This window comes from Vicia villosa, linkage group LG1, assembly GCF_029867415.1.
Source record: "Vicia villosa cultivar HV-30 ecotype Madison, WI linkage group LG1, Vvil1.0, whole genome shotgun sequence".
Lineage (NCBI taxonomy): Eukaryota > Viridiplantae > Streptophyta > Magnoliopsida > Fabales > Fabaceae > Vicia > Vicia villosa.
The window spans coordinates 125,368,884-125,385,756 of NC_081180.1; the positions used below are offsets into that span (position 1 = coordinate 125,368,884).

Sequence of the window (16,873 nt, forward strand, 5' to 3'; positions counted from 1 at the left end):
GAGCTCTAGCGTCAGCCTCTCTTTGTTTTGCAACAAAGAGATTGAAGATTGTGATGCTTTCCTTTTCTTCTTCTCTTTCAGTCACCATCTGAACAAAAGTAGCTCTGGATACATCTGAAAAACTCATCAGCCTCTCAAATTCATAAGACATCCACTTTGTCATACCCCAATTTTTGACCCTAAGATCCTATATCATTCATATCCCGATCATTAATCAAGAGCTTCACTTGGAAGTTTTGTTTGTGGTGTTGCACTCACCTCATCAATAAGAGGGACCATCAAGCACCAATGATTGTTTATCTTGTATGCATATTGTACTAACCCAAATACCAAAAATATTGCTTTGTTTCTTTGTAGGCTTTTGTTTTGTAGGTACCAAGCCAAGACATGCAATAAACAAGGCATTTTTCATATTTTGGACTGATGAAATCGATTTCCCTACTAGGTAAATCGATTTCCCTGCAGCAATCTTCAACGAAATCACATTCTGGACAACATGAAATCGATTTCCCTCTTGGGTAAATCGATTTCCCTAGTGTATTTTGCGCCAAATTCTCTTCTGGAACAGTGTGAAATCGATTTCACTCCTGGGGAAATCGATTTCCTTAAGGCGAAATTCAAAAAAATATAAGGAGGGAAGCTTTACATCATTTTGGCACCTTTTTATTTGATCATTTTATCAATTTTCCACCTCATCAAAATTAACCCCTTCATTAAACCCACTTAAACCTCATTTTACCATTTTTACCATTTAAATGCCACTTTAATTACCAATTAAACACAAGTTAATTACCAAACACAAAAAGACTAAACTACCACTACTCTTGCTCCAATTCTATAAATAGAGACCTCTACTCTCTCATTTCTCAAGCTTTGAGAGCCAAAAAACCCCTTGCAATTTCTCTCCTCATCCCTACCAAATTCACCAAAGCTCTTTGTTCTTTCATAAAGTTTGTGAGTCACACCTTGAACCTTACAAACTTTGAGCTAAGCCACCTTTCATTCCACTCTTTTTCTTCAATTGTTGAGAGATCAAGATTTGTGTTGGTGATTATTGAAGTGGATCTAAGTTTTGTTCAAGAATTGGTAATTTTCATCATCCTTTTTCATCTACCATAATGTGATTCTTTTGTGCTTGTATGTGATGCATCTTTGATGCTATATTGGTCCTATTTGATGGTGATTTGATGGAAAATTCGTGCTCCAATGGATATGTGATCATAAGGTGTTTGTATGTTTGCTTAAGTTGAGTTTTATGCCTTCTAATGCTGTCTTTTTGAAAACTGCACAGAGGAAATCAATTTCCTCCTTGCAGAAATCGATTTCCACTCTGTTTCTGCGCCTGATTTGAAAAAACTGCACTATGGAAATCGATTTCCCCCTGCATGAAATCGATTTCCTGCTGGCAGAATGTGGTTTTTTGCCTTTTTTATGCTTGTTTTGGCTTCCTTCTTCCTCCACTTCATTAATATCATTGGATCTAGGATGTTGATAGGTTTGAAATGACCAAATCCATAATGTTAGATGAATGATATTAATGATAGTGTGAGTTGATTATCTTTTATGCATTTATTCTTCTTCCTCCACTTCATTAATATCATTGGATCTAGGATGTTGATAGGTTTGAAATGACCAAATCCATAATATTAGATGAATGGTATTAATGATAGTGTGAGTTGATTATCTTTTATGATTTTATTCTTCTTCTCCTTTTTTTTCTTTTGATCGATGAAAGTCTTAATACTTTGAGAATTCTTATGGATTCTTAGTAAAGACTAGATCGTTACCTATTTTCTTTTTGTGCGGTATTGCTTTCGGAGAATGATCTACATATCATTTCTCTCGCATGCATTAGCACATAGAGTTTTGACCGGCCTCATTGTAGGGTGTTTTCTATATAAATCACTTGGCGATCTGCTTAACATAGCGCAATATTTCGTGTCCCGAATAAAAAAGATCAAATATGGAAGAGAATTGTATGCGGTTGATTTAAGACTTATGGAAATTTATCGTGTAGTCGCTATGATTTTATCAAGCTTCTGATAAAGTTCCATTGAATTTAAATCCGAGAACATCCTTCACTCACCATCGATCTTTCTTACTAACTTTGATAACATACTTGACAAGTTTCAAGATGGTTATCTTTAACATCTAACAACTAACTTTAATTTCCGCACTTTATTATACCGCTCTTTATATTTCTCACTTTATTGCTTTATTTTATCATTTCATCATATTTACATTCCGCTCTTTTTCCTTTGTCCATTTGGACATATGTTTATGTTTCCGCTATTTTCTCTTTGTCCACTTGGACCATACTTTACTTTTATGCTAAAACACTAATAATCAACCAAAATCTAAAAAACACTTAAGGCTCTCTTTTGGACTATTGGTTACTATCCCGAGCATTTTGGAGATTCGAACTTATGGACTTAGGACCTCTGGACCCTTATTCTGTTATTACTCTGTGATTGTTCTGTCTGTCTGGCATTGGATTGTTGTCTGTTTGTGTATGCAGGTATTTCCTTGAAAGCCCTTGATGGTTAATTCCAAGGCATTGAAATAAGGATTTTACCCGAAAACAGCCGTTACTCTGCCCGATTTTTGTCAGAATTTTAATGTGCTTAATGCAAAGTGGTGCTAAGATAATAAATTCATCTGGATCCCCAAGTGATAATGTTGGTTTAGTATTGATATTCCAAAGGATGGGAAATCTACCTTGACTCATAATGTCAAGTGTTGGCTTCTTCTTCGGTTAGACCGTTTCTTTCCTTAGCTTTTATTTTACGCAATAGGATAGCCTCTTCATCTCCTCCCATTCTTAAATTTTCAAAATCTTCTCCCTTTTTCAAAAACCTTCTTATGTTTGCAAACCTTTTCAAAACCTTTTCTTTAAAATATCTTTTGCCCTTAGTGGCTTTTTCTTCAAAAGTTTAGACACTGTTAATTGTCGGAACGAGTGGTTATACCCCACGATTTTGAAATTGATTGATATAATAAGATCTTTTACGCGTGAGAGAGCTAGTGGCATACTCGTCGATTTTATCCGAGTTGGAGCCCTTCTTTCATTTGCGAAGCAAAGAACTCATTTGTTCTCATGCTCAAGATCAATGGCTGAGTATTTCTCTCCGACGACGATAAAGTGTTTATTCGTTTTTAAAACGTTTTCCCTTTTAAGCGGAACTACATTAGCTCTGACTTCTCCATTGCACTGAGGAGGTATGTAGGCACAAGGCTTCACATCTTGCCGAGCTTATTTTAAAAATAAAACAAACCCTTTTTTAGCACACACGACACAGATTTTCAAAAAAGGTTCCTGTGGAATACCACAGATATGAGGGGTGCTTTAAACCTTCCCCTTGTATAATCAACACCCGAACCTGAGTTCTCTTTCTTGTTTTAAAACAAAACTTTGGGTTTTTCGTTCTTTTCCCTTTTCCTTTGAAAAAATAAAGCGCGGTGGCGATTTCAAACGAAATATTGAGTCGAGTCAATTCCATGGCTTCGATCTCAGATTTTCCCCGCTACACACTTCTGAAAATTCTTCCAAGAATCATCCTGATCCTAAGGCTTAGTACTTGTACTTGCCTCTTCTCGCAGCTTCGCAACCTTCTTCCTAGCATTGTTTATAAACATAGTAATGCATTCATCCAAGATTTTGGGGATAGGTTTTTCATAAACTGTTAAGGCGAGTTCTGTTTCAGAGGGTTGAGGTTCAGCTGATTGTTCAGAGAGATCCAAAATATCAGAAATGGTGAATGGTTCAGAGGTTGTTATTTCAAAGGGCTCAGAGGTGGATATTTTGATGGTTTTAGAAATAGTCCTTTCAGATATTTCATGGTCAGATGGGGATTTTGGATCAGAATGGTTCCAGAGCCAATGATCTTTCCTTTTTGGTTGCCTCTTAAACCAACAACGCCTCCAGGCTTAAGTTCCAAATCTTAGAACATACGTCTTTCGCTTGTCATGTGTCGCAAGCATCCACTATCCAAATACTATGACTGGTGTCGCCGTGAAGCCATCAAGGATATCTGCAACATATATTATCTCATCCTTAGGTATCCACTTTCTGGGTCCTTTCTTGTTAGTAGTTCCAAATGTTCTGACACCTTTGGACTCTTGTGAAACAGGATAATCAAGTGAAATTTGTGCATGACATTTATGCTTAGAAGTTTCCTTATGTGTCTGTGGTTGTGATGTAATAGAATCAAAACCTTCTTGTTCAAAATATTTCAGTTCAAAGCCATCAAGCACGAAATGTTTGGAAAGAGGTTTTGGTATGACAATCAGAGTCTCATCAATCATTTTTTATGGTCCTGAATATCCCAGGCCTCTACTTCAATTTCTGCTAACGCCATAGATCATTGAAGCCATCTTGCTTCTATATATGCTTTTAGCTAAGAAATGTTTAATAGCTCTATCGTATCTGATTACTTCATTAGTAACAGATGCTATAAAAGCAATCTCTTCTTCTAACTTTGAGACTTTACTTTTAATAGCAAAATTTGATTTTTCTAAAACAAATAATTTTTTATTTAAATCATAATTATTTTGCTCATACATAACAGAGTCCTCAGAATTAACTATAAAAGTCTTTTTCAGAATTTTGTATTTATCAAGAAGAAGACGACATCTTCAATGGCGGAGCTAGGGGGTGACCGGGGAAGGCCATGGTCACCCCATTACTTTTTAGAAAACAATTTATAGATAGAGGTTACTTGGAAAAAAAAGCTACTAGTATTTATTATGAGTGATTTACGAAACATTGAATGAGCAAATGAATTTTTCATTAGTTTTATGTAGTAATAATATTGAGGTCTAATGTGGTGGTCCCACATATCATGCTCGCTTTCTAGTTGATTCAGTCTACAAGCTATTTAGTCTACAGCCTAGAAAAACCTCTCTGTGCATAAAAAAACAGAACTATTACTATCTATCTCTTCAATTATTCAACTAGATTAAATATTATTTTATAACTAATATTTTTAATTATGTTTTTTATAATTTATAAAAAATAAGTTAAACATTATTGTTTATCTTTTTAAAAATAAATTTATAAAATTATTTTAATTGTCAACAAATTTAATACTATAACCAATATTTAAATTTTTTGTAATATATTCAAATAATATTATGTTTAGTGAAAATTTCATAATATATAGAAAAAAAGATAAAAGTGCAAAATTAATAAAATCTATTTTAATAAGTGTACTTCATTGGTAGATTCTACAAATTTATTAATTGTATCAATCTTTCATACAAAAGATATATTTGAGAATTTCAAAATAATAAAAATTACAAGTAGTTAATTTGATTCATACTTTTTCTTTGGTTACAATTTGAATTTGATTCATACTTTTAGAGAAATTTGGTTCTAATTTTTTAAATAATTTTCAATTTCAAGACTTTTATTTTGGTGAAAGTCTAAATTTTTAATTTTAAGATTAAAACTGTACATCTTCTATTTAAAAAAAAACTATTTTGATTAATTTTATTATAATAGAAAAAATTGATATATATATATATATATATGATGATGAAATGACATCAAGGTGTCAAAGTTTAATTTGAAACCAAATCTCAACCGTTAAAATAATTGATCCACCGGTGATATTAAATAGCCTATTTTTTAGGAGAAAAATATGCTATATATATATATATATATATATATATATATATATATATATATATATATATATATATATATATATATTAGGGTTAAATAAGTTTTTAGTCCCTATAAATATGGCACTTTTCACTTTTAGTCCTTACAAAAAATTTCGTCGAACTTTGATCCTCCCAAAATTTTCCGTCATGATTTTTGGTCTCTCCCGTTAGGTAAATATGGCACGCCACGTATGACGCCACGTCAGGTAAAATCAAAACTAAAAAAAACAGACAGATTGCAGGGGTTTTAAACCCCCTTTAAATAACTTTAAAACATTAATTTTAAAGCACCAATTCCCAGTGTTGTCCTTCTTTTTTTGCAGGGGCTTTAAAAATTATCTTTTAAGTTATTTAAAGGGGGTTTAAAACCCCCGCAATCTGTCTCTTTTTCTTTAGTGTTGAATGTTACCGACGTGGCGTGCCACGTAAGCCTCCGTTAGAGTCATATAACGGGAGGGACCAAAATTCGTGACGGAAAATTTTTAGAGGATCAAAATTCAATGAAATTTTTTGTAGAGACTATAAGTGAAAAGTATCATATTTATAAGGACCACTAACATATTTAACCCTATATTTTATTATAATTTAAATATTTTATAGGCCACCCTAACTTTTTTATCATGGCTCCAACACTGGATATCTTTTCATCATTTCTGCTAAACAAGATTCAAATAGTTTCGGTTGACAAAATGTCATGACAACTGACATAAGGTTTCCAAAATCCTATAAACTATGTAGATGAGAAGTATGTGAAAAACATATATGATACTCCCTTCGTAACATAATATCATGCTCCCTCCGTCTCAAAATAAATGTTAAATTTGTAAAAATTATTTGTCTTAAAATAATTGTTAATTTTAGTTTTCAATGATTTTTAATTTTTATCTTCAAATTATATCCTAATTAATATTCTAATTTAATAATTCTTCCGCCTTACATTAATTATAATTCAAATACATCAACAATTAATAACCATAATTTGATAAAATTGATATTTTATCTTTTTTTATCATACTTTTTGAATTTGTGTGAAAGTGTCAACTATGACATTTATTTTTGGACAAAGATAATCTATTGTTTAATGATTAAAAAGATCTTTTGCATTTGGTATCTAGAATATGAGAGAAGGATTGAGAATTAACCTAATTTGCAGATACTTGACAATTTGAGAAGTTTATGGAATATATGAAAGGTGGATTGAGAATTGGCCTAATTAACTTAAAATCATACACTGGAGTTATGGATCCAACCAAACTATCCAATTTTGCAAGTTAATCAAAAGAAAACATGGCTTACATCATAATAATGCCACTTACATAGAGTTTTAGTAACACACTTTTACATTACAAAACCCATAATACATAGCTAGTCAAAGCAGAAAAACTGTTGTATTCACAACTTCTTTTAAAGATCATGGACAAGCTTCACAAAAAGTTTGTTGCTGCCCATTATGTTACATCACATTAGCAAATTACTATTAGGACTCAACAAGCTCTAAAACAAAACAAAAAACCCCTAGTTAAACAAGTAATTAACAGATACCAACCACCAAACAACCTAGAAAACACACCTTGTCTATAATTTGTTAACACTCAACTACTTGATAACATTAGCAATTAAGATGTGTTGTAACCCTTATATCAGATTTGACATCCTTCTTCTATGACGACACAATGTTACTCTCAAATTTGAATCTGATGCTGTAACCGTTGTACTTCGAGGACTTATGACTTTTGATTCCAATTCACTGCACTTAGGCCTTTCTGAATGAATGATAATATTTGGAACATTATTTGTTCCAGTATACCGAGACTTTCCAGTTGAACTTCGCAGTATTGTTTTGATGCGAAGATCTGAATAATTTAATGATTGTGAACATGGGAACTGGATTGAACTTTTGGTGACTATTGATCTTAAACTTTTTGTTCTGCTACCGATTTCTTGTTCAGCTGCAATTTGCCTATGTCGACTAGCAACAGTTGAGTTCATGAATCGAGGCACTGAATTAGAGCTTCTTTGAATAGATTTCTTAGATGCTTTAGGTGTTTCAGTGACCTCTTTGAAATCATCTTTGAGACTAGTAGAATTTTCTAAGTTATCACTTTCCTTAAGACTACATGTGGTTGAAAAGAGCTTTTTATTCTCGCTTAACTTTAACTCAACTTTCTGTATTTGATCCCTTAAACTCTGACGTTCTTTTTCAGCTTCCATAATGTCTTCCTCGAGCTCCATAATCTTTCTCTCCTTTTGCTTTTTCAATTCCTACAGTATACATATGTATGCAGACGCAGTAAGCAATGTTTCGAACATCTTACACTGAGGAAATTGGTTTAAGACAAGGTTTAGTAAGTTTACCATAGGTACTTCTTTATTGGACTCTATTGCTCTTGCTCTCTTTGCAAAGTTTAAAGAACAAATCGTCTCGCAAACATCTTCTTCGGAAGGGCTAATGTGCACGAGCATCAAGACCTTGGAGCCATCACCTTAAGTATTTAATTATAAAGATTAGAAATTTTAAATTACAGGGGAAAAACCAGAAAAAAGAAAAGTCTACAAAAAATAAAACATGAACTGTCCATATTACATCTGCACATGCTTGGTTCATTCAGATGTCTCACTGTTCTTACTCTAGTCTCTCAATTACTCATTATTTTGTATGCAAAATTCACTGTATTACTATTTGCAATTTAGAGAAGAAAGCAGTAATCATACCGAGAGAATCTCTCAGTAGCTGGGTCAGCTTGCTATTTCTGCAAACAAAGAAACATAAAATTATGTGATATCTTGACGATTCTAGTCTTCTTAAGCATAGATCACCTTGAAGGCATAACTAAACGTGACAACTCAACAGCAGCAGAATACTTGCCTGTAAGGCACATGACACCTCTTTCTCTTCAAAGCTGCAAGGACATCAGCTAGAGCTGAAAGAGAAAGATTAATAGCCCGACCTTCGTCAAGTGTTAGTCCTCTGGCCCCGGTTTTTAGCAACCGTTCGCTGCCTCCAAGATCAACCATCCACAACTTACTTGTTTCGCTTTTGGCATCAGAAGAATCCCCGCGTCTAAATATGGTTATCCTTGTCAAGCTAGATATATAAAGCTAAACAGATAAAGTAACTATCAAGCAGAGAAAAATCATGAAAGTATTTTGGAGTATCTAATAAGAACTGTGACTCACCAGTGTGACCTGCTTGATGCCTCATTTACATTAGTCCACGAGGTTGACCTGAATCGTTTTCCCTTGTTGTACCACCATCTTGCTTTAGCACAATCGGAAATTTGCACTTCTGAGAGACCCTCAATTTCCACCAATCCTTTTGGATCTGTTTGGATGTTGAGATTGCTGTAAAAGTAGTTGATGAGCCGCAGTATCAAACAAATTACCTAATGAAAGTCGATGATACATAGTGTATGTTCGGATTCACTTTTGAAGATTTGATTTTGGCATGTTTAAATGTTCTCCAGTAGAATTGATTCTAACTTGAAGCTAGAATCTGGATTTTTTGCCTCTACAAATGATTTTTAGCCTCAAACTTATCATCAGCCCAGTTTTACATAAAAAAATTTAGGCATAAGTCAATATACATTACATTCAATTCATTTTTAGTCAAAATAAATTCACCTACAAGTTTTAGGGGAAAAAAAGTAAAAAGGTTACCACTTAGTGAGAGGTTCATGTGTTCTACAAGACTGCCTTGGAGTCAGCAGATCCCTGACATGGCCCATGTAAACTTCCAACATACTCATTGAAAAAGTAAAAGAAGACGAGGCATCCATTGATGCTTGACGAAAGAGCTCTTCAATAGCACGAGGAATAATCCCTGACTGCTCATTAGTACCATCCTAAAATGAATCATATACATCAGAAACCACAACATACATTAGATGACATTAATTAGCAGATGAACACAGTATAGGTACAATTTTGACATCACTGACCATAGTGAATGTCTTGCCTGTGCCGGTTTGACCATAAGCGAAAACGCACACATTGTGCCCGTCCATTGCAGATCTTAGAATTGGCTCCACCTCAACAAAAACACTTTCTGCAGATATTCATACAATAGTAAACACAGTAAAATTTGGTTCAAAAATCTAATAATTAAAATCGGGTAACACAACAAAATGGAATTCGAAACTAACCTTGAGTTGTGTCTTGATGAAAAACCCTATCAAACTCAAATTCTTTCCTTATCCCTCCAAACTTAACTCGAATTCTCTCTGATTCAGCCGATACAGGTTCATAATTTCTTCTCTTCTCTATCGTCGGTCGAATTCTACAAAACACTCGAATGCTCCCTGAATAACAAAATGAAATTCTTCAATCCTTGAATGAAAATAACAAATCAACATATAATAGAATCCCCAATTAACACTACCTTTGATATCCAATATCTTACTCAATGCTTGTCTCCTCTTTTCATCCACTATTCTCTGCTTCAGCCTCAGTTCATCAACCTCTCCTTCATAAAACAAAACAAAACAAAATCAGCAACATTTATTTCACATATTTAATTCAACAAAAACCCAAAAAGGAGAAAATAAAATAAAAAGATTGTTTATTTATCTATATACTTTGTAAATTGGATATCAAGTGTTGAATCTCGTTGTTTTGGTGCTCGGGAACAACAGCCACATCAGTGTAAACCTTTGAAACCAGTAACGATCCATCAGCTGAATCAGCTTTTGAAACCTGGGTTTCATTTTCCGAAGGCAACAGAATCTGGTCTTCTCCATTAGAAAGTAACATATTTCTAGAGGCTTATGCAAAACGACAAGAAGCTAGAACAGCAATAATGAAGCATGCGTTATGATGAAGCTATTATGTAGAGAATAAGAGGGAAAAAAAAACATTAACCGTGATTTATGTAACGTGAATGAAAAACCAGAAGAAAAAAAGAAGAATGTGGAAAAAGTGACAGAGTATGGATCAAGGTTGAAATAAAAGGAAGCTCTGACTCTGAAGCAGCTCGTGAAAATTAAGGAATAGTAATATATTTTTATAAAAAAAAAAGGGTGAGGTTAGTTAGAATGATTGAACACTTAGGTTAGGTGGTGTAATTTGGAAATAAAATATGATTGGACAGTGTTAGTTGGTGGAGGCTGATTTTGATTACGGATAATGATAATTACAATATTATAGTCCTAATACTAATAAAGAAAAAAGATTATTGGGGAAGGAGCGTGAGGAGTGTTGGTTTTGGTTGGTTACAGTGTGTGTCAGTGTTTTTCTTTCTTTCTTTTGAGTAAATACTTTGACTAGACGCAAGGGAGAACGTGGTTGGTCGCTACTTCCTTTCTGCCAATAAATGGGGGCCTCTGTCTCGCAATTTGGACAATAGATACAGCATTTTATATGTTTATCCATTATTGTAGGTATTTACCATTTTAACATCTAAAATTTAATAATGTATTGTCATGTTGTAAACAAATATATCACTCATTATCCAAAAATAAATAAAATCAAAGACCTCCCACAAACGGCATATAGATTATTTAGGCTTAATTAGTGTTATGTAGTAGAATTGGAATTGATTGTTAAATGAAGATGTAGAGTTTGTTGTGATGATCCCGGATTTCAAAATTAATACATTAAAATTTAAGTTAGTAAGAGAGTAAAATGTGGAATGTAAAGTTGCATGTCCCTATTATACCCAATAAAATAGCTGTTAACTGAAAATGTGTAGTGAGACGTGGATAGCAGTCAACCGTCAAATGGATATGGACGGTCGGTCAAACACTCGTAGGCAAAATAGCCTATCTCCAAGGAGAAAATGGTATACTTGTTATGCACGCTTGACTACTTTCATTATGCCATTTGGGCTTCTCTGTCAAGGGCCTTGCAAACGACACACAACAGTTGTCCCTCAAGTCCTTGTTTTTGCTTTGCAAGACGAGAATTTGTCATGTGTGTTTCAATCCGATCATTGGGTCCATGAAGGCCAGAGCATTTGATGGGACGTCATTATCACCGAGAACATGCGAAATTAATGTCATTCTCGATATATGTAACAGTTTGTTGGGAACAAGGGACATGGGTCCTTATGTTAATTGACTATGATGTTTCCTCTTTCTTAGAGCACTTGAGTACTTCGAACATTTTTTTAAAAATACCAATCGTTGGTGGTGTGTAGTGGATCGTACGGTCGTTAATGGAGGAGTAGCTAATAAAAGGCTTTTGAAGCGTTATCTTGACCTTTTTCTGCCATTAGCGACTTGCAAAAAATAATTCCCTTTTGATTTTCTTGTGATTTTCCATGTCCCAGCTTTGGCCAAGTTCAAACGATCTTGTTCGTTGACACTTGACATGCATATGATCGATCAATTTGTTTTCTTTATGTTGAAGTTAATGTTTTTCTCTTACTTATGCTCATTTTTCTAGGATTTTCTGGATAGTGGAGCTTTTATACCTCTGTTGCTTTTTCAATAAATTTCTTCAGTTGTTGGTATTTTATACTAGGAGTGTTTATGTGTGAACTTGCTTACTTATCATATATTGTCTGTATTTGGCTCTTCTTCGTAGTGCTTCTGATTATGGAGATTGCATCAACTATGTATAGGATATCAAATAAATATATTTCAATTGAGGGACCAACTCTACTTTTATCTGTGAGGGTAGCTTAAACTATATTTTGATTGATGTGGGTCCTTTGTTCAATTGGGGAGTGTTTCCCCATATGGAGATAAGAGGATATGCATCCATTATGATTATGTGTCATCCATTCTCATGAGTGTGTATTCTCTAATAGGCTTCTATTTTCCTTTTACGAGTTTAGTTCATTTGTGAGATTAACTCGAAAAATCTCAGAAACAATATGTGCAAATTATATGTACAAGGAAAAGTGTTTGCGAATTGAATGTAGATGTTTATATATAGACAAAATAGACACAAACTTTAATAAGAAAAGGCTTGGATAAAAGTAATGAATACATGTTCCTCACACATGAAGGAAAGGGACGTAAACTCATACATGTTCCTCACAAACAGTTTCGCTCCTTAACTCGGGTACTCCGGTTCTATATAGAAGTATATGAATTTTACGACCTTAATTATAATGCATGAGTCTGCTATTTATGTTAATATGAAGATGAGTGTCTCCGACAGTTTATTCCTAGGAAAGGGACAAGTATCAAGAACATGCAATTTCAATCTTCTAAAGTACTCCCACATTGTCAGAACTTGCAAATTGCTGAAAACCACTATCTCACATTAGTAATTGCTTCAAGCAGATAATTGCCTTCTTTTTAAGGTGTGTTGTGAAAACCCCTTAGTCTTGAGGCGACTTCTTTCAAGTTTTTGGGTTCCAGAATATGCTATGCCCTTAATGTCTTTCGAACGCTTCAACTTTAACATTGTGTCGAAAGGTCAATTGGATTCGCCCTTGTGATTCTTCCAACCCATGATCATCAGCCCAGTTGAAACACTCTAATCTACGTGGTTGTCTTGTTGAAGCTTGTCAATAAATGCTCTTTAACAGTTATTATTTTCTCAATGTAGCATTATTTGAATTTTCCTTATCTAGATTTTCATGCTAATAGATGCCCCCCCAAAAATGCCACTTTCGATCATATGTCAGATGGAAGAAAGATGGCATTTTTGTAACTCTTCGACATTAGTTGTAGATGAAGATTGAAGCAATAGAGAAAGAGAAGGTTAAGATCAATGTTTCTGACCTGGGTTCTATCGACGAGAAATTGGTTGAAGAGGCAAATGCTGACATTGAGCATGCAAAAGTTGCTTGTAAATTGGAGAAGGATGTGAACAAGCTGAAAGTTCAATACCTCATAAACGATAGAAAACTTGAGTGTGCAAGATTGTGCTTTGAAGAAATGAAGAATAAGTTGAAGTCTTAAATTTCCCATTTTGAATGTACTTCGACTGTTGTAATGGTTGCGATTTAATGATCTTTGAAAACAGATTTCGAGATTGACTCCACAAATGGAATATGAAAAAAACCTTTGGCTTGATTATGGGGGTCTACTTCTAAGCCCTTTTTCTCTAGATCGAGAACCTCGTGAAAATATGCAAAAGTGAGTGAAACAAGTCTTCCCTAAAACCTATAGAAAAGATCATCTGAGGTGCTTCAGACCATGTAGTAGAAAACTTTAACATGGTTTGTATTAAATTTCTTGTGAAGACCCAAAAATTTCAACAACTTGTGATTCTTAAACAGTTGCATAAAGTCCATTTTCAATGTTGCTTTAACTTCTTTTGTGACATAATATTCTTGATCATATCTTTCGTTTAAGAAAGTCTCAGATAAACACTTGAAGTCATCCTAAAAAATGAGGTGATTCCCCTTGTGCAGAAGAACATAAAATTTTGGGGAAGTTGAGGTAGAACTAACACAAGGGACATATTGATTTGAGAGAACCACCTTAACTTTTGGTATTGACAAATATTTTTTCATTATCCTTGTTATCTCCGACCAGGGTTCTCTTTTTAGTAGTAATTAAAGGAGGTAAATAAGATGAACTTGGATGATCCCTTTTTTTTATCAAATGATTTCTTAGAGTTTTCCATTGATGAGTGACGAAGATTGAAGATTGAACAAGTGTTGAGGTTTAGTGAGATGAATGCGTGAAAATGATTGAAAAATGAAAAGTGAATTTTAAGTAATGAATTGATGATATGAGAAGTTGATTTAAATGATTCAAATAAAAGTGAAAGATGATTCAAACCAGAGTGGAAATTTGCTTAATTTGAATCAAACATTTGTATGATTTGAATCATAATTGAACAATGATTATATAACGACTTTTTTTATTCGAATCAAGATGTTTGGCGATTTGAATCAAGTTGACTGAGGCGAAATGTTAAGAAAGGTCACAAATATTGATTCGGTTCAAGAAAAGTGGTGATTCAAATCAAATGCATAATTCCTTCTTTGATTTGAATCAAACTAAAGTATGATTTAAATCATCAACTAAAAATTTTAAATGCAAAAGTTTATTTTATTGCAACAATTGATTGAGAATTTAAATAAAAATATGATTTTAATGTAAATTAAAAATATGATCTTCGAATGCATATATTTGATTTCAAATTTAGCTTCAAAAACTCTTTGTTTTAAGCTTTCTAACTTGTAATTTTAGACACATATATTGACTTTGACAAACTTGTTTAAGCTAAAAACAAATTACAATGCATTCAATTTTAATTGTGTGTAAGGGGTAACTCCAAGTACAATACTACAATAATTAATCAAATTATAAATAAATCCATAGAATAAGATATCAAATTACAAATATTGAAAATACTACAAACCATCAAAATACATGTGAAATTCACTTTTACCAATGGAGAAATTTAACTTAAATCATAAAAGTCTGATAAGAGGAAATATGAAAAATGATGTTTCTCATGAACAAACAAGACAAAAATAAAAAGTTTTGGATTTATGATCATTTGCATAAATTATAAAAAATAAAAAGAAAATAAAAAATAAATGTTAAACATTTTTTGGTCATACCTTTCTTGATTGTCCTTGATTGTCGTATAAATGTTTGGTAAAATAAAAGAACATAATTGAGAGAATGAAGAGAGAATTTATTTTTTTGGTGTTAAGTGACTAATTAAATGAGTTTTAGCATTGATATATAGAAAGTAAAGAGATAAAATAAGTGATACTACACGCCGATGTTTATATTGGTTCGGTGGATCGTCCTCGTGTTTACCGTGCAAATTGGTAAACAAGCGCTAGTCTTCCAAAAATAAAACAAACCTTTTGGTTCAAAATAATTATCCTAGGAAATGTGCTTTATGTTCAAAATTATTCCACAAAAGGTGAAGAATAATTTGACATGAATTTAAGTTCTTGTTTTGAAATTTGTTTAATCTATGTAGATCTTGTTTAAAGTAGCAATTGAAACTTGTAAAATAGACAATGTAAAGGCAATTGAAAGATAAATGGCAAGAATATAAGTGACGAGAATGTAACTTTCTGGAAATGTAAAACTATATAAAACTGTAAAAAGGGAATGTAAATATGTTGTTTTTATACGTACATTCTTAGGCTGACTCGCTTCTCACACACAAATACTTTGAGTAAATTATTGAGATTTTGTACAAAATAAACACCCCGAATCTATACATTAAGATCCCTATATATACTAATTCTATGTAACCGTTTCTAACAAGCTTTCGACCAGAGCACGCCATGTTACGCTATGCATGATTCTCTCTTGTCCTGAAGCTCCACGTGTCTCTAAGTACAACAAATCAAGACAAATAGCAGTTATGCATTCGCTCCAACTTAACTCCTCTGTCGAAGTAATCCCCTTCGTCGAACTAAATAGTTAACTTAGAAAATATTTCTAAGTCCATGTCTAACATCTTCCCTCACAAAGGAGACTTCGACAAATACCATTAATCATGCCAAATTGTGTCGAAGACTTACAACCTTCTCAAACACTTTTCATTAATAACAACGTGGTGTCGAATTTACCAGCTAACACCTCGCTTGCACTTAACTAAGTCTCAAATGACAAACCATTAAAAATCGTTGTTGTCTTCCACCATAAATTTTAATACAACGACTTTAGTGGAGATGATAATCACAAAACAAGGCTGAAATACTTAGAATACAATACTAAGCTAAAAACTTATTTTTTTTTTATATTCCTTTAATTACACACATCTTACAAGACTGCAACATCTCTAAGATCTACGATCTTGAGAAAACACACCTTCACAAAGATCTTTAGTGCACTCCAAGATCCCGTCTGCATTAATCTTCACTTGATTCTACCGAGATTCCTTTGTCGGAAGTCTTGATATCTTAATAGACGTTAGAAATTCCAAAATATCTTAGGAAGACTTCTTTTTTTCTTCAATGGAACTCAATCTTCAGAAATCCACAACCTGATTATAATATCTAAAAAATATTAACAAAAACATTATAACACCTAATGAATCACCTAACAACTCACATTCTCTTATAGAGTTGAACAACACTCATCAACGATGTTTTGTTTGAGGTAAAATATGAAAAAATCTCGCGCAAATAACTATTCTAACTCAAGAGATTAACACTCAAAAAGAGTTTTTCTTCAAGGTTTCTTTGAGAGATCATTTTGTGTGAATGATGAAAACTTAAAGTTTATCAAATGTTATTGTGTGATTATCCTTCAGAAGTTACAAAGAGAAAGATTTTATACATGTGCTATAGATAAGACATAAAGATAATGTAAAAATGACCATTTGA

General features: G+C 33.1%; 1 protein-coding gene across 1 annotated transcript; it reads right to left on the reverse strand.

The window, feature by feature from the left end:
* Positions 1–7,039: 7,039 nt before the first annotated feature.
* Positions 7,040–10,842, reverse strand: LOC131644111 (kinesin-like protein KIN-14U). Its single transcript, XM_058914513.1, has 10 exons — positions 10,242–10,842; positions 10,046–10,129; positions 9,810–9,965; positions 9,606–9,712; positions 9,325–9,509; positions 8,845–9,009; positions 8,534–8,752; positions 8,380–8,417; positions 8,023–8,150; positions 7,040–7,929 (listed from the first exon to the last, which is right to left on the reverse strand). Exons 1-10 carry the CDS (start codon positions 10,414–10,416, stop codon positions 7,303–7,305), a joined length of 1,884 nt encoding a protein of 627 aa, XP_058770496.1. The 5' UTR covers positions 10,417–10,842; the 3' UTR covers positions 7,040–7,302.
* Positions 10,843–16,873: the final 6,031 nt, after the last annotated feature.